The 27,973-nt window shown below is 44.7% G+C and overlaps 1 protein-coding gene across 2 annotated transcripts in view; it reads right to left on the reverse strand.

Moving 5' to 3' along the window:
* EXOC6B (exocyst complex component 6B) overlaps positions 1 to 27,973 on the reverse strand; it is a 440,636-nt gene that overhangs the window by 307,161 nt on the left and 105,502 nt on the right. For both annotated transcript variants that reach the window (XM_077478074.1, XM_077478073.1), the window contains exon 6: positions 27,300 to 27,504. In XM_077478074.1, coding sequence (XP_077334200.1) covers positions 27,300 to 27,504 — 205 coding nt within the window. The remainder of the gene's footprint in view (positions 1 to 27,299; positions 27,505 to 27,973) is intronic.

Raw genomic sequence — 27,973 nt, forward strand, 5'->3', positions numbered from 1 at the left:
ATTTAGGCAAATTAACATTTTTGAGGTCAGTTACTCATGACGGACAAGAAATCTGCATTCTAATTCACCCCATGGGTGTTCAATGGGGTTGAGGTTAGGGAACTCTGTGGGCTGAGTTCCTCCACACTAACCTCATCAAACCATATCTTTATGGAGCTGGCTTTGTGCATGAGGCACAGTCATACTAGAAAAGAAAAGGTTCTCTCTGTACGATGTAGCAGTAAAAGTAGTCTTCACTGGAAGCACTTGAACACGATAATTCGAAGAGGTGTCAACATACTTGTGGCCCATAGGTAGGTGTGATGATCACGTTTACAAACAATTTGACATACTGTATAGCATACATATTCAGCCACAAAATGACCGTGTTTTGCCAAGTTAGAGCAATCAGTTTAACCTGGTAATTCTTCCCCGTGTACTGAAGATAATTGCCTTGTCCCACCACCCACCAGAACTCAATGAATTATCTAAAACTTTCAGGTATTAGGAAGCGTGTGACACTCTTTCATGCCATGATCTAGCATTGGGTACCTAAGAAAATGTACCCAAGTGGCCAAAGAGCAACTCAACTCAGAGCTTACCAAGGGACTGGAAGGTGAAGAGCAGCTGTAGAGAGGGCGAGCTACAAAACCAATCTATGGCATACTACTAGCGTTCCCCTTAGGGGATCATGCTATGCCTTTTGTTATGCCAACCATAACTGAACGGAGACTGCTGTAAGCCATTTATTGCTCCCTAGCCCAAGGTTCTGTTCCCAAATCTACTGTGTGTCCCTGCCCCTCCTATTGCATCCCATAGAACACATATGTCAAACGCAAGGCCCATGGGCTAAATCTGGCACATCAGGCCTAGTTATATAGCCCTCACACTCCGTTTTCCAGGAAGAATCTCCAGCTCTCATCCTTCGCTCCTTCTCCCCACTGTCACTTATAAAAACAGAAGCCTTCTGTGTTAACAAGGAACAGCTTTGCTCGCAACAGCTCCTGGATCTAACAGATTCCTGCAAGCACTCATAGCAGGGCACAGCGGGGACAAATCTCCAGAATCTGAGAGAGAGAGAGAGAATGATCTCCCTGTAAGCGAGACAGACACCTGTGCAGGGAAGTACTAGAACCAAATGCAGGGGTAGAAAAGCTGCCTAAAAAAGGGAGGTACTACAGCGGGGCAAGGTAGGAGAGAGCAGAGATGCAAGAAAACATTGTGCATAACACGCCCCTAAATCCTGCACTCTGTATGTAGCGCACAAGTAAACCCTGCACTCCGCACATAGCTCACTCCTGAACCCTGCATAGCACACCACTGAACTCTGCACTCTGTACGTAGCGCACACCAGATACAATCGGCCCTTTGAAGGCTAACATACTGCTGATGTGGCCCACAATGAAAGAGCTTGAGACCCTGCCATAGGATATTAAATTAATTTAAAAATCAAAACGAGGTCCCAGGTAACAACCACTGCAGGTGTGCAAACCAGGAATCCCAAACACAGACATTCACCACCCAAGGAATAAAAGAAATCCCTAGGCGGATTAACTCTCCCACAACCACCAAAAACTCAATGATGACTTGTGGTTGGGTTGACCCTTTAAGTCAAAAGAACAGAAGACATTGCCCCTCGCCTTTCTTCCAACAGCCTAAAGAGTGTCACAAACGGCAGAGAAAAGTCTAAGACCCCTCTGCCGTCTGGCATTGTTTTTCTTTGGGTTTTAGACTATTTTCTTTGGGAGGCTGTGCCAATTCACCCTGCAGGCCTGGGGTTTAATCAGCATCGCATAAAGTTTAACACATGCTCAGAAACATGCACCAGATTGGAAATTGTGGCCCCCGGGGAGGCTGTGTGTAAGAAAGCATACCATCCACCGCCTGACCAATTATCTCTCAACTTTGGCTGAACCGTCGGACATGTCAACACGACTGCGTTGCCAACGGGGATGTGGGGGGGGGGGGGGGGGGGTCCTTGTGGTGGAGGGGTTGTAAAGAGATTCACCAGTTTGATTAAACATGGATTTGTTCCCAGGGAGAGGTGCCAGGGAGTCGGCCAGGCAAGAGTGGCTGGGTGGTAAGAGTTATAAACGGGAGGTTATCAGGGTGGCAGAGACCTTTCATGTCAATATCAGGATGAAGTCATAGAAAGCCCTGGGCCATAGTAGTCATCGCAAAACAGCAGCGTTCCTGTTACCCAGCTGTGTGTCTGGGACACAGAGATGGAGAACCAGATAGTGGACAGAACATTAGGAGAGCTGCGATTTATCACTGCTGTACATAATGCCTCTGTGATTTAATAGCCACAAGATCTGACATTTAGCTTATCAGACCCACTAAAAACCACCATAGTGTAGCTGCAGGCAAAAAATAAAAATCAATCAGAGCTGTTTTAGCTGTCCAAGAAACATTTGCAACTGTGTTGAAGTCAGAATGGACTTAAAGATGATCTCCAAGATAACAGTAACCCCCTCCATAACCAATCATTGACTTAAAGTAATTGTAAACCTGAGACGTGACACTTGAACAAAGCATATCCCTAGCATAGCGTGTCCTTGTCTCAATCCAGAGCACTAAGTGTCATTTCTGTCTGCTGCCTCTTTCCACTACACGAGTCACTTCTGACAAGTTTTCCTGACACCAAGGAAAAAGAAAAAAAAAAAAAGAGATAAGCGAGGGAGCTCCAGCACACATCCTGTGATTAACATTCTTAGCTCTGTTCTGACCTGTGTGTGGATGGTTTGTGTCCCTTTCCTCCTAACAGCTGTCAGAGCTCTCCACACCGAGCTCTGCAATGTCTAATTTTATCTCTCCGTCCCCTGCTTTGACAGGATCACAAAAATGTGATAAAAGTCAAACTTTTACTACCGTGCCCCCGATGTCCTCTTATGACAAAATACGTGGGGCGGAGCAACATGCTGATGTCACCGCCCTTCTCGAATCCCGTAAGGATGAGTAGCTGCGATTAGCCGGCCAGCTTGTTTTGTTCCCAATGCGATTACTTGTTCTTCATGATGCAAGTGCAATATTTTATACCTTACAATGTTTTTAAGGATTTTTATACTATGGCGAGCCTTTTGTATCTTGGGGAACATCTGAGATCGGGACCTGGATGGTGATTCTAAGGAGGTTCCTGGGACATTTAAAAGCCCTGGCTGGGTTTAGAGCAACAAGTTCCAGTGACCTTCTGAGACAGAAGGTCTGTGCAATTTGGTAAGCGAGAATTTTTACCTATGGTGTATGTGATGGTCACGGGATCGCTTAACTAAAAGGTGGCGTATGGTGCGGATGCCATCAAAGAAATTTTCTTACAACGTTATCTTTTCCCTTGGTGTTTGACACAAGGTTATATTCAGCGCAACTCTGTTTATGAATGTCTGACTCGGCACTGCTATATCACACAGTAGAGTTTGCGGCGGTTTTTGTGTTACTTCAAAACAATAGGTCCGTTTTATTTTTGCTTTGTTACACTTTTACTACCCCCCCCCAACCCCCACCCCCAGGAATGTGGCCGCTGTGCAAGTACCCTGCAACAGCATGCAATGTGCACGATTATGGGGCACTAGTGCAGCAATCAAGGAGTTAAAGCAGGCGATACAACGCCTTCTCGCCGCCTGTCAAATGCTCTCTCAAGAGTCATTCGTATGCGGTACATTCTTCAGAGATCAATGCAAGTGTGAGCAAGTCCCTAAAGCTGTAAAAGAAAGATTCTGCCATGTGCCTAATAACACCATTGCATCAATTTGTAACACAAATTACAATAAAAATTGGAAAACTGCATCTAGCACAGGAGTAAATCACAGGATTATGAGCTTTATAGGTGGGACAGGTGCCAATACTTTTAGCGCATAATACAAGTACTCGCTCGGCAATTTAGCTGATACTTTAGCATTTGGGGTTAAGTAAAATTGGTCATATACCAATAGTTTGTTTTCCTTCAGCCTGCAGATTTCCCCATCCATGCAATACAGCACGAATGGACAAATCTCCCGCTGTGCCTATTGTATTTCGGCACTGCCGGCTGTCAAAATACCCAGCTATGATTGCACGCAGCTGCTTTTCGGCCGACAATATTCCACCCAGCTCCTTTGAGTTTCCCCATTGAGGGAAATTTTTATATATTATATACACCCTGGCCTACACCATGGCTTCCTCCCATGGGGTCTAGGCAAGGGCAACATCATGATCCTGGAAATGCTGCTACATTTACACCATGTGTGTTGTGCCCAGATCCAATCACAAGCTGAAATCCATTGTTTCCATAGGTTTCGTTTACATCAACATGTTACATTAACCACTTCAATACAGGGCAGTTATACACCTTCCTGCCCAGACGAATTTTGAGCTTTCAGCGCTGTCGCATTTTGAATGACAATTGCGCGGTCGTGCTACTCCGTACCCAAGCTAAATTTTTATCATTTTGTTCCCACAAATAGAGCTTTCTTTTGGTGGTATTTGATCACCTCTGGGATTTTTATTTTCTGCTAAACAAATAAAAAAAGGCCAAAAATTTTGAAAAAAACATTTTTTTTTGTTTCAGTTACAAAATTTTGTAAATAAGTACGTTTTCTCCTTCACTGATGGGCACTGACGGGGCCGCAGTGACTGGCACTGATAAGGTGGCACTGATGGGCACCAATGATGTGGCATCAATGAAGTGGCACTGATAGGCGGCACTGATAGATGGCACTGATATGCGACACAGATAGACACCGATAGGTGGCACAAATAGGCACTGATAGTTGGCACGGATTGTCATGGATAGTTGGCACGGATTGTCATGGATAGTTGGCACGGATGGGCACCCATAGGCGGCACGGATGGGCACCCATAGGCGGCACGGATGGGCACCCATAGGCGGCACGGATGGGCACTCATAGGCGGCACATGATTGGACACGGCTGATCACATGGTAAAGAGTCTCCATCAGAGACTCTTTACCAAGATCATAGTTGCGGTGTGTCAGACTGACACCCCGCAACAACGATCGCTGCAATGCGCGCCCCTGGGGGCACGCAGCGGCTTAATATGCTGATCACGTCATATGACGTCCGGTCAGGATATTAAAACCACTTTGCCACCGTCATTTTGCTATATGGCGGGCGGCAAGTAGTTAAAGAGGAAGTAAACCCTAATGGATTGACTCGCATCTCCATTCGGTTTTCTGTGAAAAAAGATTTGATTAAAACCTCAACCAAAGCTCTTTCATAGGGACCAGCATGACCACTCTTTGCCAAAGGATGGTCCAATGCTAGAAAGAGACCTCTCTTTCTCTGGATTTTTAGGAATTTTTGATCTGAGAAAACGAGGAGACGGGAACTCTTGAAAGCCCAGATAGTACTCTAGAGCTATTGAAGAAGCCACCTATCTGTCTCGACATTCTTTCTGCCAGACCCTTGAGAACTGCAGAGGTCTTTTCCCCCCTTGAACGAGCTGGGGTGCCCCCTCATAAGGAGGCTTTAGTATCTTGTTTGTGGGTTTCTTTTGTCCCTGGGCTTGACCCTGAGGGTTACCGCTTGAACTTGACGGAGGAAGCTGTTCTGAGTGCATGGAGGCTGATGCCCCTGGCACTGGAGAAAGAGCCTGTTTAAATGAAATACATTTACTCCTTTTCTTAAATGGCAAAGGGGGGCCTTTCCACTAGAAATTCTTTGGATGAATTATCCAAGATATCCCAAACAGCTGTTGACCGCAAAAAGGAAAACCAGCCAGGAGTCTTTGTTTTTCCATGATGCTCCAGCTGACCAATTTTTCAACCATAGTATTCTATACATATGTATCAGCCCAGCGAAAGGCGTGAGGCCCGAAGATAGAATCTCTCAGAGCATCTATTGCCAACATAAAGCTACTAGGAGCTTGCCAGATCCTGGGCTTGCTGAACAGGGATAACCTTGGGCACCTGTTTAAACTGGTCCCTCAAGGATCGACATATACCAATTACTGACAGCACAGGCTGAGGCTTCAACCTGTCAGGAAAACAATATATGTTTTTTTTTTGTTTTTTTTATAGGAATTCAAACTCTTTATCCGTTGAATCCCTAAGCATTTGAGCATTGTCTGCCGGACAAGTCAAACTTTTAATCTGAAGATATAGCAGCATCAATTGCTGGCATCTTCCACCTTAAGTAAGTTTCTTCCTCCATAGGCTAAAGGCTAAAGTATGAAAAACTTTTTAGGAGGGAAAAAATGCTTATCTGGGTGATTCCACTCAGAATACATAAGCTTTCCGAACAATGAATGGACAAGAAAGGCATGCACAGCTATGAGGAGGCTTTAGTAAACCTAAAACAAGGAGTGGACACAGTTAAGGGTAGCATAAAATGTGGAGCAGACCAATTCAGTAAGAAATTGCACCCACAATCTCAGATTGTGAAGCTGATCCTTCCGCATTTGACCCCTCAGAAGAGGAGTCATCCGCCTGTTCACGGTCCATTGAGAGCAACATCTTCTCCTGCCCCCAGATCCTCAGTTTCAGGGTCCTTGGGGAATGGAACCTGTCGCATTTTATCCTACACTGGGATGTGATTAAAGCCGCTAACCTTTTTCCAATCCTATCATGGCTGAGGAAAAAAACCTTTTAGAACTATAGACAGAGGCTGCAGTGTTGTAAACAGTTGCAAACATTCCATGTCCCCTGATGTCCCCTGATGGCTCACTCTGACCAGCTATCCCCTCTCAAGGGAGGATGCCACTGTAGAGATGAGTTTTAAGCTTTCAGAGCTTGAGGGAGACCCTTTTGGCACTCTCTTGGGGTGTTACTACCTCCCCTTCTGACCATAGCCCGATGCATGAATGAGGTACTATCAGAAGAAATCGCATCCAGCCTGATGTCATTAGTAAATGTGCCAAGGAAATGCCTGTGACACCAACCTCTTGCATGCCCCTTTTGCCACGCCCCCCCTTTTCAAAATAAACTTTTCCCACACGAGCCTCTGATCCAATGGGATCGGCTGTGTGTGTGCGTGTGTGAGGTGGGGGGGTGGCGAGGAGGAGACCTGGTGACCAGCCGCCGTGCAGAGGCGGTGAAAAAAAACGGAGCAGCAATGCCAAACATTTCGCTTCCCCCTTTCCAGGGATAGGGGAAGAGGTTTGTCCAGGTGGGGCGTGTTTAGAGAAAGAAAACCCCCCCCAATCTTACCGGAGGTCTGAGCTGCTTGCCAGAGGAAAAGCCTGCTGCGTCTGACACAGCATGATCTCTGAGGAAGCATGACAAGGTGCGTACGCTATACAGACCCCAGTGGTGACTCTTAGGCATGACAAAATTTACCTTTTAAAGGAGACATTTCATGAGAAAATTTTTAAATTCCTTAGAAAACTCCACTTACCTTTCCCGCCGCAGGGTTCTCTGTGTTAAAACCAACAGACCCAATCTTCATCTCTCACGGTGGGCTCCGTTAAAAAAAAAAAAAAAACTTTTAGGAACCAGGGACCCTCGGGGAACCCACACTCCTGGACCCGTAATAGCACCCCGCCAGTAAAAACGTTATGGCTGAAACCACCAAAGCACTGGATCCCGGGGTCCAGCACTCTAAAAAGAGAAACGTTGCGGGCTAAACCTAATTTCTTCCGCCACAAGCCCCGGGTACCATTCAATTTGGCCTGAAAAGACACTTTGAATGGATCGGGCTGCATAGCTAGACCCAGCAAGGATTGCTCCAGTGGAGCTCAGCACAGCACATCTTCACTTGTGACCAACACCTTAGACACTGGCGGAAAAAAAACGGAGGCACTCCCAGTATAGGAGGGGTTATATAGGGAGGCAACTTCCTGTTTAGGGTGTGCCAGTGTCCAGCACCTGAAGGTGGCCAATAACCCACATAGCAATTACTATGGCTCTGTGTTCCGTGATGTACGATTAACCACCTCAATACAGTGCACTTACACTCCCTTCCTGACCAGACCAATTTTCAGCTTTCAGCGCTCCCACAGTTTGAATGACAATTACTCAGTCATGCAACACTGTACTCATATGAAACTTGCGTCCTTTTTTCCACACAAATAGAGCTTTCTTTTAGTGGTATTTAATCACTAGTGGTTTTTTTTTCTTTTTTGTGCTATAAATATAAAAAAAAAAAAAAAAAACTTAAATTTTGTGAAAAAAATGCATTTTTCTTTGTTTCTGTCATAACATTTTGCTAATTAGTAACTTTTCTTCAGAAATTTTGGCCAAAATTTATACTGCTACATATCTTTGGTAAAAATAACCCACATTAGTGTATATTATTTGGTCTTTGTGAAAGTTATAGAGTCTACAAACTATGGTGCCAATCACTGAAAATTGATCACATCTGATCAGGCCTTCAGTACATCGGGTGTATCTCATTTCTTGAGACACTAACAAGTCAGGAAAGTACAAATACCCCCCAAATGACCCCTTTTTAGAAAGGAGACATTCCAAGGTATCAAGTAAGTAGCATGTTGAGTTTTTTTAAGTTGTAATTTTTTCCACCAACATTCTTTGCAAAATTAAGGTTTTTTTGATTTTATGATTTGTTTTACAAAATTGTCATATCAGGTTATTTCTCACACACAGCATATGCATACAACAAATTACACCCCAAAATACATTCTGCTACTCTTCCCGAGTACGGCGATACCACATGTGTAGACTTTTACACAGCCTGGCCACATACAGAGCACCAACATTGAAGTGGCACCTTCAGACGTTCTACAAAAATGGCATCTCATTTCACAACCACCTATTACACTTTTGAAGGCCCTGGAGTACCAGGACAATGGAATTGCCCACAAAATGACCCCATTTTGGAAAGCAAACACCCCAACGTATAATCTATGAGGCATAATAAGTCTTTTGAACAGTTCATTTTTTTCCAGAAGTTTTTGGAAGATGTGGGAAAAAAAATGAAAACGCATTTTTTTTTTTTTTACACAAAGTTGTCAATTTATAAAGATATTTCTAACACATAGCATGTACATCGCAAAAATTACACCCCAAAACACAGTTTGCTACTCCTTCCGAGTATGGAGATACTACATGTGTAGGACTTTTACACAGCCTGACCACATACAGAGGCCGAACATTGAATTAGTACCTTCATGCGTTCTAGGAGCATAAATGACATCTCATTTCATTCCTACCCATCACACTTTTGAAGGTCCTGGAGCACCAGGACAGTGGAATTACCCCCAAAATGACCCCATTTTGGAAAGCAAACACCCCAACGTATATTCTATGAGGCATGGGCTGCAAATAGGTACTCGGGTACTCTGATGGCCTGGTGACAGGGACTCAGGTACTCAGATGGGCTGTGACAGGTACTCTGGTACTCAGATGGGCTGTGACAGGTACTCTGGTACTCAGATGGGCTGTGACAGGTACTCTGGTACTCAGATGGGCTGTGACAGGTACTCTGGTACTCAGATGGGCTGTGACAGGTACTCTGGTACTCAGATGGGCTGTGACAGGTACTCGGATGGGCTATGACAGGTACTCGGATACTCGGATGGGCTGTGACAGGTACTCTGATGGACTGTGACAGGACAGGTACTATGATGGATGGCGACAAGTCCTCTTTATTGGGGGTGGGGGGGGCAATCAGTGTGATTGGTGTACGCTGTAAGCAGTAACGAGATGTTACCGCAATCTCCTCCTCACACACAATCGGTGTGTGAGGAGGAGAACCTGGTAACATCTCGTTACCGCGGTTTGTTTACATTTAGTGATCGGCTGTGAAACGATCACAGCCGATCACTTGGGTAAACAGCTGGCCAATGGCTGTTTACCAGTGTCGGTGATGAGCAGTGTTCCCGGGAATACGCCGCCACCGACGTGCACGCGCCGTGCACAGTGGGGGTGTAACCACCTGTGATCGGCCGTGACTTCATCACGGCCAATCACGTGGTAAACAGCCATACCCAATAGCTGTTCACCCACCTCGGTGGCGAGCGGTGTCTCTGTGACACGCCGCCACTGAAGGAACAGGGATGTGCGCCCACAATCACGCGCATTCCCTGTTTAAATGGGAGGCCGTCATATGACGGCCTCCCGCCAGAAGAGCCGCGCCGCCTGGCCATCATTTGACAGCCGACGGCCGGCAAGCAGTTAATGAAATTTAATTTGGGTACAGTGTTGCATGACTGTGCTGAAAGATGAAAATTGGCCTGGGCAGGAAGGCGGTGAAAGTGCCCAGTAGGCAATTGGTTAATGTGTACCGTTTTCGTCCGCAAACAATAAGATACGAAAGGCCAATTATCAGAAACAAACGACAAAAAAAAATTTAAAAAGTCTGTCGTATGAGAATTTTCAGACATTATTTCCATCCTCTGTTTTGACTTGCTGGGAAACATCAAGGAAAACTGGAAAACTGTTCAACCAATTTTCTTATAGTGTGTAACCACCTTTAAAGAGTAACTCCACTTTTGTTGAGAAGAAAACATTCCCATCTGGGTGATCCATGTGCATTGCAAGGATTATAACCTTTGTCGCAGATTCCTACCTTTTGTTATTCTGAAGAAATCCCTGTGTGTTTGTCTGTGTCTCTGTACTAAGTGGGTCTAATGGGAGTGGTTTCATAATTAACTGTCAGGCGTACAGCTGCAGGACACCAATGAGGAAATTTGCTGGGCTTGCATTCCTTTAGACTTGTTCCTATTGTTGCAGGGGATGCCTGAAATCTGACTTGTATCTTAGTGTAGACTTCTGGGAAAATTGGGGAGCCAATCACACAAGCAGGAAATGATGTTTCTGGGGAGTGGTTAGTAAACACTCTGTGTACAGAACAACTCCAGGTAGCCATATTGCATTGCATTCTCAGAAAATTACAGCCGCTGCAGATTGAAAAGTAATTTTTAATAACAACGTTCAATTACAATATGATTAGTGTCGCAATTTGTTTTTTTTTTTGCACACGAAAGTAGAGTTGCCCTTTAACCACTTCAATACCGGGCACTTTCCACCCTTCCTGCCCAGACCAATTTTCAGCTTTCAGCACTGTCGCTGTTCAAAATGACAACTGCGCGGTCATGCTACGATGTACCCAAACAAAATTTTTATCAATTTGTTCCCACAAATAGAGCTTTCTTTTGGAGGTATTTGATCATCTCTGGGGTTTTAATTTTTTGCTAAATAAAAAAAAAGACCGAATATTTTGGAAAAAATAAAGTTTCTTCGTTTTTGTTATAAAATTTTGTAAATACGTTTTCTCCTTCACTGAAGAGCACTGATGAGGCAGCATTAATGGGCACAGATAGACGGCACTCATAGGTGCGGCACTCATAGGCGCGGCACTCATAGGCGGCACTCATAGGCGCGGCACAGATAGGCGGCACTCATAGGCGCGGCACAGATAGGCGGCACTCATAGGCGCGGCACAGATGGGCATGATGGCCACTGATAGATGGCACGATTCACATCACTGATTAGGAGGCACTGACGGGTATTGCTGGTGGGCACTGATTGGCACCATGTGTGGACACACATTGGCATACCGGGGGCGCGCAGCAGCTTGTTATCCTGACCACATCCTATGATTTCCGTTCAGGATATCGCAACCACTTTGCCGACGTCATTTTGCTATATGGCAGGGGGCAAGTGGTTAAGCAAACTCAATGCAACAGATGTGGTGTGAATCATACCCGTAGACCCCCAAATCTTGCAAGAAAATGATAAAGTGACACATAGGGGTGCAGTTGCCGCTTATATGGAAAAAAAAAGCAAAAACCCATCAGCAAAATTTACAGCAATGAGCCAAAAACCAACGAGGTAGTAAAACTCAGGTCAAATCAAATTCTTGATGGAGGCAGAGGGTGGGTATCATTCAATCGTGCCTCCATCGCTGGTTTCATGCTTCCTATAGGCTGGTGAGACCACAGATGAGAACCACTGTTTGGCTGCTAGCAACTCAAGACAGCGACGACGGCTCCAATTTCCATTCTGACAGGTTCTCTTTGAATTACAAAGCGCCCGTGTAACCTCATTATGTAGGTTTGTTGTCTGTCTGCTCAGATCGAGGGAATGCATAGCCCATCGTGCCTGCCCTTCTAAGGTTACACATTGTGAATATAAAATGTAAAATATTAGGAAGAGAAAACCCTATTAGCAGACAGGACCTCGGTGAGAGTTGGGGGGTAAAAGGATACCTGTGAAATAGGATCACTGGTGAAGCAGGCGGGAGGGATGGGGATATCACCGACTCACAGGAATGCACAATGGTTTCAGCAATCCAGGGATGGAAACATTAGAGGCAAGCAATACCCCACGGAAAGGATTGAAGTATAAAATATACACAGAGTATAAACAGCTTCCATATGAGCCGCTAACCGCATTTCAGAGGCAGAATTGGGGGGCTGCTTAACCCTGCGCAGAGAATTAAATTACCGCCGGGGTCAGGCAGAGACTCGAGCGGTTCACTAAAGTCTGTTTGTGTAAACATTTTCCCGGGCCGATGAAGAGAAAGCACGCAGCATATGGAGACGATTCCACATTCCCGGCACACAGCGCATAGCCATGCCGCAATTTAGTAAATTATTACTATACAGGATTTATATAGCGCCAAGAGTTGGCGCAACCACGGATATGACAGGAGACTGGGGAACACTGGCAGAGATGGGAATGTCTAGATGTGCTCAACTTAACCACTTACAGACTGGAAGATTTACCCCCTTCAACGACCAGGCCGTCTTTTGCGATACGGCACTGCGTCGCTTTAACTGACAATTGCGCGGTCGCGCAACGCTGTACCCAAACATAATGAACGCCCAATTTTTCCCCACAAATAGAGCTTTTGGCGACCTCTGCGCATTTTATTTTTTGCGCTATAAGCAAAAAAGAGCGTCTATTTTGAAAAAAAAGGAATACATTTTGCTTTTTGCTATTAAAAAAAAATGAATTCATAATTTTAGGCCAATATATATTCTTCTACATATTTTTGGTTTAAAAAAAATCCAGCAATAAGCATATATTGATTGGTTTGCGCCTACCATACAGGGGATAGATTTATGGCTTTTTACATTTTTATTTTATTATTGTACTAGTAACGGCAGCAATCTGCGATTTTTAGCGGGACTACAACATTGCGGCAGGCAGATCAGACATGTTTGACACTTTTTTGGGGACCAGTGACATTTTATGCAGTGATCAGTGCTATAAAAATGCACTGATTACTGTGTAAATGTCACTGGCAGGGGAGGAGATAACATCAGGGGGCGATGAAGGGGTTAACTGTGCTCTCTAGTGTGTGTTCTAACTGAAGGGGGGGAGCGGACTGTGTTGGGGGAAGAGAGATCAGTATGCATACTCTGTATGAACAGACGATCTGCCTCTTCTCCCCTCATGTGCCCCGAGCGATCGCGGGAGCCCGGTGGTGATAGCGACCGTTGAGCACTCGCGCCGGTTCCGCGGGCGAGCAGGGGCCCTAGTGGCCACAGGGAGAAGCAATGTTACCCAGCATCGTTTCGCCCAGCCGTGCCATCCTGTCGCAGTGCAACTGCGGCGGCTGGTCGGCAAGTGGTTAAAGGTTGGTAATCCGGCCCTTTGGAGAACCCCGCTTTAAATGCTTGCTGACCCACAGGCAGTAAATGTACTGCGAATGAGTAGAGCTGCAAGATTAATCGCTAAGACTCGAGATTGTGATTTTTTTTTTCCCCCTCGCGATCTTAAAGCATTTTCCCGATTCTATGCAGAGTTCTCTGCTCAAGCTGACAGCTGTCAAAAAACAAACAAACAAAAAACAAACAAAAAACAAAACAAATAGGCAGTCTGCCAAGTTTCACAACATTCCTCAGCAGCTGAGCTAACTATAAACATTGTAACGTTTTGTTCTTTAGATTCGGGATCTGCAAACTGCGGCCCTGCAGCTGTTGCGGAACTACACATCCCATGAGGCATTGTAAAACTGGCATTCACAGAGATGACTAGGCATGATGGGAATTGTAGTTCCTGAACAACTGGAGGGTCATAGTTTGGAGAGCCCTGCTTTAGATCAAAGGAATGAACTTTGGTCTGTAAATGGGGGAATTTTAACCACTTAAAAAGACTAAAACCTTTTTCTAACACTTGGTTTCAAGTTGAAATCATTTTTTTTTGCTAGAAAATTTGTTAGAACCCCCAAACATTATATATTTTTATCAGAGACCCTAGAGAATAAAATGGTGGTTGTTGCAATATTTCATGTCACACTGTATTCACGCAGCGGTCTTTCAAATGCAATTTTTTTAGTAAAAAAAATACACTTTAATTAATAAAATAAAATAAAAAACATTAAAGTTATCCCAATTTTGTTGTATAATGTGAAAGATGTTATACCCTGGGAATCGTGAGAGAATCGTGATCTTTATTCTAAGCAAAAAAATTGTGATTTTTCCCAGAATCGTGCAGCTCTATGAGCAAGCAGCACAGCCAGGCACTGCAATGTAACTGTATTTCATGGTGAACTTACTGGTTTGGCGACATGTATGCGTGCGCGCGGCCCCTGCTGATCCGTGCCGTGATTGGACAAAGCACAGGTTTGGCAGCGGATTTCAACCCATGATTTCGACTGAAACCTGCTGATCGGCTGTGTCCAATCACAGCACAGAGTTCTGTGTTTACACTATGTATAGAGAGTACAAAACTAGCTGTTTATTCTCCCTAAAAAGCAGGAAGAAAAAACAGCCAGATCAGTAAGTCAAATCAGCACACATTACACTTGTTAAAGCGGAGGTCCACCGAAAAAAAAATATTAAAAGTCAGCAGCTACAACACTGCAGCTGCTGACTTTTAATATATGGGACACTTACCTGTCCATGGCGCCCGCGATGTCGGCAGCCGAAGCCAATCTGTCCGTCGGCTCTCAGCTGCTGCCGCCGCCATCCTCGGTAAGGGAATCAGGAAGTGAAGTCGTGCGGCTTCAATTCCTGGTTCCCTACTGCGCATTTGCGAGTCACACTGCACATCCTCACTGGTCCCTGCTGTCTTCTGGGACCTGTGTCTCCCCCAGAAGACAGCAGGGGAGGACAGAGTAGGTGCCGGATGTGGCGTAGGTCACTGCGGACATCTATGCTAGGAAGTGGGAGCAGATACCTGTATTGGACAGGTATCTGCGAACCGCCCACCCCCCCCCCCCCCACGAAAAGGTGCCAAATGTGACACCAGTGTTGGGGGGAGGGGGGATTCCAAAAAGTGAAAGTTCCATTTTTGGGTTTAAGCACAGTTAACCCCAAGATTGCCCCTAGATTTTAACCCCTTCCCAGTCAGTGTCATTAGAACAGTATTATCCCTGTATTAGTTAACATATGACGTCAGCGTCAGTTACTGACCCTCCCAGCCAGTGTGGTAGCGCCAGATTGCCCGCCACCCTATCACAGTCACACTACAAGTCACTGATCACCACCATTACCAGTACAGCATTTATAGCTGCGTAAATTCCAGTATATGTACTATAGTTTGTAGGCGCTATATAGTGGACAACCCTGTTCCTTGTCAGAGTGAAAAGAAAAACATTAAGTGTGAAGAGCTAGTGTAGAAAAGAAGAGAGGGATAATGAAGAGGTTGAAAGGGGATAACTGAGCAGATGAAAGGGGAATTCCTACCAGATCCTCACCTCACACATCTAAAGCCTTATGGTGTGAGCAAGGTTCTGAACTGGGGCAGACTTGGAAGAGGATCCAGGAAACCCAGGTGGAGGAAAATTGTAGGCATCTGTCCTACAGTTGGGCTGTGAGCTTTTTTCCACATGCATTAGAAGATTAAATTAGTACTATGGGAAAAACTTTTCATTCTAGATAGAGCAAGGGAGGGTTATAACCTGTGTCAGATTTTTTTTATTCGCCATCTGTGTCCCATTGCGGAGATTTCCCTTCACTTCCTGTCCCAAAACCAAACAGGAAGTGAGAGGAAATCCCTGTAAATCAAGGGTGTAGCGCCGGCTCCTGAAGAGCACACACTATGTTTTTGAAATTTAAGGTTACACCTGAACTGCAGTTTGGTTTGGGTATAATTATTCCAAATTTTGACCTCAGCATCAGTCTGACTGGACTATAGGGTGTTCAGCCTGGCCACCGGGGGCACTGTCTCTTCTGGCAGGTATGGAACCACATTCTGGTTGGGTGCTTTAAAGGTTACTTTCTCTCAGAGCCGCCCAGTGGGAGTGTCACTCTTGCTGTGCTTTCTGGGAATGGGCATTTAAGATGCGGATGTCACGTGGTTTGGGGTTCCGGTCCAGAAGTATGTTCTGACTCAATGGTCCTGGTCCTCCTGACCAGCCCCCAGGAAGGCTATGGCCCGGGGTGCAGATCCACCCGACTTCATGTCTCAGGGCTAGCCAGCCCGAGGCAAGGAAACTAAAGAAAGGATTGTGAGGTGGTTGGGTGCCGTCTCCGGTCGTGGAGAGGCCCAGCGACTCCGTAGCTATCCAGGGGAGGACTCTTCAGAAGAAGGCCACGTACGGGTTGGCTTCTTAGCAAGAGCCTGGTAGGGCTGAAGTACCTAAGTGAATCCAATCTCGTGGGTATTGCCAAACTGGCTGAAAGATCCCGGTATCACACGAGTGTTCTACAAGTTCTAGTTTTCTACATGTTCTACAATGTATGTGACAGAGACTTATTCCTGATTTAAGCACCTTGTTGGCTGCTAGGCCTTGTGAGAGAGGAACTGTCCAACCTGAGTGATCATCCAGCTGTGAATGGCTACTCTCTGGATTTAGTCACAGTAAGAGAGTTCTTTATTATTGATATTGACACTAAGAGTACCTGGACTTGTCCTCCTAACCCTCTGATCGTATACTAAGAGACTGTTCGTTAACTAAATTTTTTGCAAAAAAAAAATCCCTTTAAGCGGATCCGTCAGTCTCAAGTTTCTGGGCCATCTACCATGGGAACCCCTAGACACAAATCGAGGTAAAGAAGGTAACAGTGGGCCCAATCAAACCAGCAGCTCCTTTGGGGGTTAGTGCTACAAAAGGGAATTCCTTGGGGATCCCCAGGTCACCAGAACTAGGTGTCCCCACTGGAAGATTTCCTCTACTACTTTTCTGGGGAAAACTTTCAATGATAATAGTAATTAGGACAAATAGAGAGGGTGAATCTCCTTAACGGAGAAGTCCAGCCTGAGCTTTTTAGGCTGGGTTTCTCCTCTGGGGTCACAGGAGTGCAATTCGTTTTGGGCAGCTGCAGCTTCAATCTGATGCTGCATCCACCTAGGTAAGTATGAATATAAAAAATACTTCTCTTAAAACAGGGGCACAAACAGCAATAGAAACTGAAAGGGGTTCTTAATCCATCTCCACTCTATCCAAAACGCACAAAAAAAAAAAGTTTTGCCTTTAGTTATACTTTAGACCCCTTTCACACCAGGGCGTTTTGCAGGCGCTATAGCGTTAGAAATAGCGCCTGCAAAACGCCCTAAAGAAGCTGCACCATTGTGTGTAGTGTGAAAGCCCCGAGGGCTTTCACACTACAGCGGTGCGCTGGCAGGACGTCAGAAAAAAGTCCTGCCAGCAGCTTCTTTGGAGCGGTGAAGGAGCGATGTGTTTACCGCTCCTCCACCGCTGCTGCCCATTGAAATCAATGGGGCGGCGCTGTAATGCCGACGGCAAAACGCCGCTATTGCGGCGTATTGCCGGCGGTTTTAACCCTTTCGCAGCCGCTAGCGGGGGGTAAAAGCACCCCGCTAGCGGCCGAAATGTGCCGCAAATCCGGCGGTAAAACGCCGCTAAAAATAGCAGCGTTTTACCGCCGACGCAAGGTGCGGTGTGGTGTGAAAGGGGTCTTAAGCTTGCTTATCTCTTCTCCATTCTTTATCTGTTATTTTGTGGTTGGGGTAATTTACCCATTGTCCAATGTCTGGGGATGACCATATTTGGCGTTTTTAATAAAATATATACACTATACTACCAAAAGTATTGGGATGCTTGCCTACACACACACAAACACACACACAAACACACAAACTTTAATGGCATCCCAGTCTTAGTCCGTAGGGTTCAATATTGAGTTGGCCCACCCTTTGCAGCTATAACAGCTTCAACTCTTCTGGGAAGGCCGTCCACAAGGTTTAGGAGTGTGTCTATGGGAAGGTTTGACCATTCTTCCAGAAGAGCATTTGTGATGTCAGGCACTGATTCATTCATAACTCTGGCCCGAGCTACATCACCAATCTTGTCGCCAAATATCACCCAAATCCTCCTCTCCACTCTTCTCAAGACCTCCTACTCTCAAGCTCTCTCGTCTCCTCCTCCCATGCTCCTCTCCGGGATTTCTCCAGAGCCTCTCCCATCCTCTGGAACTCGCTACCTCCACTGGTCCGGCTATCCCCTACTCTTGCTACCTTCAGGTGATCCCTGAAAACTCATCTCTTCAGGGAAGCCTATTACATCTCCAACTAATCGCCTACCACTTCCATCAGCTCATTCCCCACAGTTACAACCTTTTATACCACCTGCCCCACCCTATTAGATTGTAAGCTCTTCTGAGCAGGGCCCTCTTAATCCTCTTGTATTTTAATGTATTTTAATGTATTATAATTGTATTGTCGCCTTTTTATATTGTACAGCACTGTGTAAACTGTTGGCACTATATAAATTCCGTATAATAATAATAATAATAATAATAATAATAATGTTCGTAGCCTCGACCATGATCCTGGTTTTCTGCATATTGAGGTGCATTGCAGCACATTATTTTGAATGGGCTGCTTAATGCAATGCACTAGTGCACAAAACCGCTTGTGCAAAGTGGTGTAAATGAGTCCAAGACTGAATGGACATGGAAGATGCCACATTCGCTCCATATACTGAACTCGCAGATCATCACAGAAACCATCACACCTCAGCACAAGCCATGTCCGATTACCATATTATCTTACACCCCCTCATGTTCTTGATTACGGCCAAGCTGTTCAGCCTTTAACATCCGTGACACCCGTGTTGTATCTGGACAAGGAAAGGTTCTTCCCGGCCAAGAAAAAGCATGAGAAAGCTGAGAAAATAAATAAATGATAAGACCGAGGACCTTGGGCATTCCAAGAGATTGCTAGCTATTAAGTCTCCGCACTGACAGGTTATGTCACAAGGCAGCAGAAGCCAGCGTTGGCGTCCAGCTGTGTAAGACAAGTACAGGCTGCAGGTTTTCAGCTCTCCAGAGGCCAACTTGATCCGATAATGATTCGGGGGTTATTCTTGGCTGCAACACTCGACCCCTAATCTGGTTCATTCATAAAATGTGCCTGATACAAAAGGCTTTTTTCACGAGTTCCTTACCAAAGAAATGTGTGCCAAGGACTACAAAAGGACCCAGAAAAACACATATGGGGATGTGCCGGGTCAACTGGTTGTACCCTGAACAATTGCATGCAGACTTCAAGTCATTCAATATCAAGACAAAATGTTCTAACTGTCAAAAATTTTCTTAGCTATGATGAAAATGAGAAGAAAAGGGAGCCACAATGCATGCAAGTAGAGAACTTCATATAACTCTTCATAGAATTCCATTTGAAGTTCTGCTGTTGGGTTATTCAAGGCGCCCAAACAAGTTTTATGTGAACCTTCTACGTGTGGCACGAATTTTTTTTTTTAATATAACAAAACCTCTTCAAAAGCATGTAGAGTTTAGCAGAGGGTTTTAACACACAAAATACGCCAAGTTCTTCCTAAAATGTAGAATACGTGTTACCAATTTTATAGTTGCCTCTATGCTGAAAAGCATAATATTTAAGAGTAGAAGAGACTTGTAGGATCTCAATATTGTTCTACCATAATTAAAAAACGAAATCTAGAGAGGGCATATACCCAGCTGGTTGGGGACAACTAGCCAACTGGTTGTGTTAAACTTCCCAGTAGGAAGCGTGTTAAAATAGACCTGAACTCCAGAAGCCAAGAAAAGGCAAGTGACGGACAAAGGATTAATCCCCAGGACTGCCCTGTGGCACCCCTGCAGCTGAAATTTTCCCCGTTACTGACCTACCATGCCCCACGTCCTTGTATGGAGGCGGCCATCTTTGTACAGGGGCATGATCCAGAGCAGAAACTGGTCTTGTCCCTTTTGTGCAGGACACCGGGGATGTGTCCTGGATGGCAGGTACATTTACCCAATATTTTAATTGTTGTCCTTTTAAGGGGGACAGATGTGAAGACATTGTTGTACTCAGGGGTTGTCACCCATGCAGATTGAGATGTTCCGGGTGTGTTTGGCTAGAGGGAGGATTGGTTACCAAGTCTGTATTAACCATTTGAGCTCCGGAAGTTTTTACCCCCTTCATGACCAGGCCATATTTTTACAATTCGACACTGTGCCACTTTATCTGGTAATTGCGCGGTCATGCGACACTGTACCCAAACAAATGTTCTATTATATGTTACACACAAATAGAGCATATACACACACACACATACTTTGTGTATGTATGTATATATATATATATATATATATATATATATATATATATATATATATATATATATATATATATATACACACACACACACACACACACACACATATATACATATATCCCATGAATAAGTCATTTGTGACGAAACATGTCGGTAAGTGGGCGTGGCTGTATGGCAAATCATCACCATAGACGTGTGACGTTTGACGCCGTACCAGGAAGGAGTGATTTGATACTGCGATCAGACACTGAGGAGGGGGTGAGAGATATTGCAAACGCCTGCACACCTCGGGTCCGCCGTGACCGCAGTCCAACACTGCTATCTACTTGAAGGCTTGCTGTGATTTTAGTTTTGCTGGCTTTGATTTTGTGAAATGTGAGTGCAAAGGTTGAAGATTTGAAGTGTTTTTAATAAACTGGTTTATACTGTATCACACTATTGGAGCACCTTTATTATTTTACATGTGGAGGGATCCTTATATACACAGTTGGATATTTGTTTAAAACCAGTGATTCTCAACCAGGGTTCCATGGGACCCTAGGGTTCCTCCAGAGGTTGCTAGGGGTTCCTTCAGCGTTGGGCCATTTCTGCCTCTCAGATAAGTTCCCACTCACACCATTGATCTTTTTAGCTATCTGTAAGGAGGTAATTCTTCCCAATGACCACAAGTGTAAGGACCATTCTTCCCACTGACCATCACACTAATGTATCATGAGCTGTAGATTTATCATTTTAGAAGGGGTTCCCTGAGACCGGAGAACTATTTCAGGGGTTCCTCTGTATTGAAAAGGTTGAGAAAGGCTGCTTTAAACCCTTTGTGTGGTTTGAAAGTGTTTCAGCCTGACACGCAAGTTTAGGCATTGGAGTTTGGTGAGTGCGTTTCTTTAGGCAGTGAAGTCACTGGCACTTTGGTGTGGTGGATGAAATAGGAAGATACTATATTTAAAAGGACATATTGGAATACTTTATGGACTTTACTTCCATTGCATTTATTTAAATATAATTTTCACTTGTCACAGGGTGTGATTATTGTTTATGAAATGCACATTTTTCACAGTGATGTTGAATAGACATTTATATTGAATTATTAAGCACCACTATTTGTTCCTTTATTCACTATATTATTAAAGTGGCAGCTCAGCTTCAGGTGGGATTTTTGGATCAGGCGCAGTGGTCGTAATTTAAGTGGAGGCGGATTTTATATTAAATACCAGCAGTTTTTGTTAAAATAAATAATAATGATAATAAAAATGCGATAAATCTATCCCCTATTTTGTAGCTGCTACAACTTTTACGCAAACCAATATACGCTTATTGCAATTTTTTTACCAAAAATATGTAGCAGAATACATATCGGCCTAAACTGAGAAAAAAATTGCTTTTAGTATAGCAAAAAGTACAAAATATTGTGTTTTTTTTTCATAGCTGTCCCTTTTTTTGTTTATAGCACAAAAAATAAAAAATCGCAGAGATGATCAAATACTACCAAAAGAAAGTTCTATTTGTGGGAGAAAAAGGCCATCAATTTATGTTTGGGTACAGCGTCGGACTACTGTGCAATTGTCAACGTGCCGAATGGTAAAAAATGGCCTGGTCATTCAGCAGCCAAATCTTCCGGGGCTGAAGGGGTTAACGGACAATTGCACAGTCATGCAACGCTGTCTGATCCCTCCTGTATTGAATTGTAATGTAACTGTACTGTCTGCCCTCATGTTGTAAAGTGCTGTGCAAACTGTTGACACTATATAAACCCTGTATAATACAGAAGAGCTTTCTTTTGGAGGAATTTGACCACCACTGGGTTTGTTTTTTTTTAAAAATTGGAAAATTTTGGGAAAAACAGTACTTTTTTTTTTACTCTCTGCTATAAAACATAGCCGGAAAAAAAAATCCAAAATATATTTCTTCATAAAAATTTTGGCCAAAATGTATTCTGCTACATGGCTTTGATAGGAAAAAATCCCAATAAGTATGTTGATTTGTCTGCGTGAAAGTTATAGTGCCCACAAACTATGGTACATATACTGGAATTCTTCTTTATTTTTTACCTTTATACTTCTAATGGCAGTGGTCAGTGATGTTTAACGGGACTGCAATACTGAGGCGGTCAATCTGACACCAACGATCGCTGGGGGGGTGAGCGGACTAACTGCCACAGACATCCCCAGTGACATTAATACAGTGATCAGTCCTAATACTATACACTGACACAGGACTAACGACACTGGCTGGAAAGGGGTTAGCATCTAGGGGGATCTAGGGGGATCAAGGGGTTAAAAGTGTGCCTATGTGTACTGCTTTTATTAACTGATCTCCAAGTTTCTCATCCCTGCTTTGCAGAGGTGACAAACACAGATCGTTCCCTGTGTACACAGCTCTGTGCTGTCATTCAACACAGAGCTCTGTACACAGGGAATGATCTGTGTTTTTCACCACTGCAAAGCAGGAGTGAGAAACTTAGAAATCAGTTAGTAAAAGCAGTCCAGTCTGGGCTGTGAATGTACACCATTGGCGCTAAACCTGGAAGTAGGCAGCGATGTCCAGTACAGTGATTACGGACACGGAATCTCAGAAGTTTTAAAGAGACTTGGGTGGGAAGAACCTCCTAACCCTGCTTACCAGGACTGTGGTCCCAAGAGGTCAAGCCCCAGGCAGGAGAGGCTTGAAAGGCAGCAGAGGGAAATCAGCACCTGTGTCAGGGAAGTAAAGAGAGAGGCTCGCAAAAGGCCAAGACCAATAAGCTGTCCAAGGATGTCTGGTACAAGATTGTAGACCTTCACAAGGCTGAAATGGGCTACAAGACCTTCGCCATGCAGCTTGGTGAGAGGGTGACAACAGTTGGTGCGATTATTCGCAAATGGAAGAAACACAAAAAAAAGTCAGTCAATCTCCCTCGGTCTGGGGCTACATCTCACCTCACCTCGTGGAGTTTCAATGATCATGAGAATGTTGAGGAATCAGCCCAGAACTATTCGGGAGAATCTTGTCAATGATCTCAAGGCAGCTGGGACCATAGTCACCAAGAAAACAATCGGTAACACATCGTGAAGGACTGAAATCCTGCAGCACCCGCAAGGTCCCCCTGCTCAAGAAAACACATGTACAGGTCCATCTGAAGTTTTCTAATGAACATCTGAATGATTCAGAGGAGAACTGGGTGAAAGTGTTGTGGTCAGATGAGACTAAAATCGAGCTCTTTGGTATCAACTCAACTCGCCGTGTTTGGAAGAGAAGGAATGCTGCCTATGACCCCAAAAACACAATCCCCCACCGTCAAACATGGAGGACAGAGGGCAATCTGTAACAAATACCTGAAGAGCCAAACAGTATGTTGTCTACCAGGTGCTCGGGCTCGGCACATCACAGATCTGGTGGACAGATTACTGGCAGGGGCTGGGGAAGACCTAGCTGTCGTGGTGCACGTTGGCACCAATGACAAAGTCAGAGGCAGATGGAGTGTCCTAAAGAACAATTTTAGGGACTTGGGAGCTAAATTGAGGAAAGGGACCTCCGAGGTAGTATTCTCAGGAATACTACTGGTACATCGAGCCACACCAGAAAGACAGAGGGAGATTAGGGAAGAAAACAAGTGGCTGAGGAGCTGGCATAGTAAGGAGAGGTTTGGGTACCTAGAGGATTGGGCTGACTTCTTAGTCGATCACCAGTACTATAGAAGGGACGGACTGCACCTAAATGAAGAGGATGCAGATCAGCTAGGAGTAAAGATAGCCAAAAAGTTAGAGGGGTTTTTAAACTAGGTGAAGGGGGGGGGGGGGGGGGGGGCACAGAGGTAGAGATAGTCAGCGCGGAACATATTCCAGAGGGTAGTATTGGGGGCATTAGTGGTAGATTGACTAGAGCACATAAACCCAAGGTAATTATAGTAACAAGTCCTAGCTGCAATCTTGGAACACCCAATAAGAGGATAGTATGTGACCGGTCTAAACTACGTGGCATGTTCACCAATGTCAGGAGCCTGGCGGACATGATGGGTAAACTACAGATACTATTGCACGAGGAGGATTTTGATTTTGTGGGAATTTCAGAGACCTGGTTCAACAGCTCTCATGATTGGCTGGCAACCATTCAAGGGTATACCCTTTATCGCAGGAATAGAGAGGATAAAAAAAGGGGGAGGGTATGCCTATATAGCAAGAATAATGTACAAGTGAATGTGAGAGATGACATCACTAAGGCAGCTAGGGAGGAGGTGGAATCCTTATGAGTAGAGCTCCGAAGGGATGAAGCTAAGGGGAAAATAATACTGGGAGTATGCTATATGCCCCCTAACCTGGGGGAGGAGGGGTAGACGGATCTCCCATCACAAGTTGGATTAGCAGCAAGGATGGGAAGTGTTATAATGGGGGATTTTAATTATCCAGACAGACTGGGCGAAGGGAGCCACACATTCATCGAAGGCTCGGCACTTCCTAAACGTCTTGCAGGACAATTTCATTGCTCATATGGTAGGTTGCTCCCAATGCAGACAAACAATAGATCAATGGGATACAGGCACTTAAACACATAACAAGCCCCACACCACCTCAAACTAGCAAGCGTCTGAGACGAAAGGTGTCATTTAAGTTCATGTATTTCTTGAGGGATATTGTTCAGAAATATTACTGTCCCAAGTGAATGAGCCCCTTCATTCTTTCAACATAAACCACACAAATAAATCCGAAGATAACAGGGGTAAAATGCAATGCTGAGTCCAGTGCAGTTGTAGACCCGACTGGGGTTCTCGGTCATCCATTGTCCCTAATAGACACAGGTTAACTTACACATAGGAGGGGTCAGGGGAGCTGGACAAGGAGTTTTCCAGCGCTCTCTAAGGTAAGCTGGGTTCCACAAGCCCCCCCCCCCCCCCGAAAAGTCACAATATTCTTTACAACAGGCATGCTAGACTCGTGGCTTGCGACCTCAAACCTATGGAAAATCATACAGCCTCCTTCGGGTGCACACCGCTCTACTGAACTATTGCCGGTCTTCCATAATCCTGGCAGCTGCCATATAGAAGCCACTATCAGGGCCGACTCCCCGCTCTTCTCTTTCCTTCCCAACACACAGACACGGAGAGAGGAGCCTTCAGCCGAGTGGATTACATCGAGTGGCATTAATTTAGGGGTTCTGAAGGTGGAGTCTCACAGTTATGTGATGAGCTTGGTGACCATTTGAGTGCATTATATGTGTCATTTTATCTTTGCTTAATAAATGTATTGCACTACTAGGGCAAGCGCTTCCCTGGTCTATTTTGTTTGTATAGAATGCCAAACCAAGGGCTGTGGACAATTTAAGAAATGACTGCAAAGACCCTGATATAGTGAAGGCTGCAGCACTGGTTCAGGGTTTTTCTTTGCTGGTCATACCCGAGTGTAAAAATGGGCATGAACCACTTTAAGACCGGGCCTTTTCTGGCACTTTTTGGTTACATCCAACAACCAGGTTTGTTTTTTGCTAAAAAATATCTTAGAACCCCCAAAGATTATATATATTTTTAAAGCAAAGGCCCTAGAGAATAAATTGATGGGTTTTGCAATTTTTTAATGCCACGCGGTGTTTGCACAGTGGTTTAAAAAAAAAAAAAACACAATTTATTGGAAACAAAAAAAATACACTTTAATATTTTAATGCAAAAAAAAAAAAATAATAAAATACAAAACGCAATATTTTGTAAAATATAAAAGGCCATGTTATGCCAAGCAATTATATACAAAGCATGTCATATATAGGCGACGCTTTAAAAGCATTTACAGGTTACCACTTTAGATTTTCAGAGCAGGTCTTGTGCTAGAATGCCCATGAGCCGACGTTCACGGCGATACCTCACGTGTGGAACAATCGCTTGCATGAGGGAACAAAGTATGCGCACAAGCACAGAGGGGTGGTGGCATTTACATTTTTTTTTTTTATTAAACGAATAAAAAAAAAAAAGTGATTATTGTGAGCGTGATTCAACAAAGAAAAAACATCCAATGGGCATCGGTCCCATGGAAAATGATGATCCTGATTGTAGACTAAAAAAAATAAAAAATGGAATTTCTGAACCATTTATTTTCATTGTGGCCCACGACCGGTTACCAAATCACTTAAAGCAGAAGTAAATCCTGATGGGTTTTACTTCCTCTGTCTCCCTGCAAAGGTAAAGCATAATGGGCTACTATGCATCGCATAGTAGCCCATTATGTGTCACTTACCTGACACAGGAGCCAGCGAAGTCACCGATGTCCCCTGTAGCACGAAGCGTCCATCTTCTTCAGGGTATAGTTGCTCCGGCGCAGTGAGTGGCCGGAGCAGCGATGACGTCATTCCAGCGCATGCGCACAGGAGCCGTAAGTGACGGTATGTTTGCCTTCACTTGCGGCGCGCCCAGTGCGCCTGCGCCGTAGACAGCGGTGCCCTATTTTTGAAAAATATCTCCTTAACCGTGTAGGTTAAGAAGATATTTCTTGGACCTACAGGTAAGCCTTAATCTAGGCTTACCTGTAGGTCAAAGTGGTTTGTAAGGGTTTACAACCACTTTAAGTGGCTTGCGTTATTCAAAATGTTGAGGTAAAGGGGGTGTGCAGCACTCAGCAGAGGTAGAGGGGACATGGGCTGCCGGAGAGGCGAGTATATCATATCTTCTAGTGCAGGGGGCTTTACAACGTTTTATATCTTTGCAGACCTTACTGAACATTTTAAAACAGTTACTTTATCTACACAGAAAAGACTGAGGCTTCATCTACAACTGCACAGTGTATTGAGAGATGCAGACAGGTACACACAGAGGGGTTGATTTACTAAAACTAGAGAGAGCAAAATCTAGTGCAGCTGTGCAAGGTAGCCAATCAGCTTCTAGCTTCAGCTTGTTCAAATAAGCTTTAACAATACAACCTGGAAGCTGATTGGTTTCTATGAAGAGCTGCAGCAGATTCTGCACTCTCCAGCGTTACCAAAGCTCCCCTAGAATGTCCTATGAGGCCCTGTCATGTTTAGACACAAGTTTCTCCTCACCTGCTTCATGGCGAACTCTCCAATCCTTTCGGAGTGCTTGCGGATGCTTTCCAAGAAGTCCTTCAGGTCGGACATGGACACCTCTTTGATCTCCTCGCGTAGTTTCGGGATGTTGTCCACCATGACCTGGCAGAAACGGTAGTGACTAACCTGAGGCAGGTAAGTGTGCTCCAGCTGCTCCAAAGTCTTCAGTGCGGGGTAATGTCTACATAAGGGAAGAAGAAGAAAATCAAGACCACGTCCATTACAATTCCAGAACTAGAGAAGAGTACACAATTTTTTAAATACGATTTTCATCTTAAGGGCCGGATCCCACCGGGTATTGCACCACGCTCTGGTGTGAACCAGCCCCCTAGACTTTTTGTGTTCACCAGATTCTACCGGTAACATATGTCCTGTGTCAGGACAGGACTACAGAATACCTTTCCTTCTCCTGCTCTCCATAACATAGATAGAAGGGTTTCTGGTGTCCACAGAGAGAACCAGGAACAATGCAACTGATGAGAGTGAAGCACAGGAGGTTACCAGCTCATTAGATTGCTGGCAGGAACAACAAGAAATCTCACCATCTCATCCAATGGTGCCCAGGCCAAGCAGCCCACCCACACTGTGTTCAGAATACAGCAATGGCAGGCGCTCGGCACAGGACCTAGAAACAAGTGGATATCACTGGA

This window comes from Lithobates pipiens, unplaced genomic scaffold (genome assembly GCF_037356315.1).
Source record: "Lithobates pipiens isolate NorthernLeopardFrog02 unplaced genomic scaffold, aLitPip1_a1.2 Scaffold_13, whole genome shotgun sequence".
In the NCBI taxonomy this organism is placed as follows: domain Eukaryota; kingdom Metazoa; phylum Chordata; class Amphibia; order Anura; family Ranidae; genus Lithobates; species Lithobates pipiens.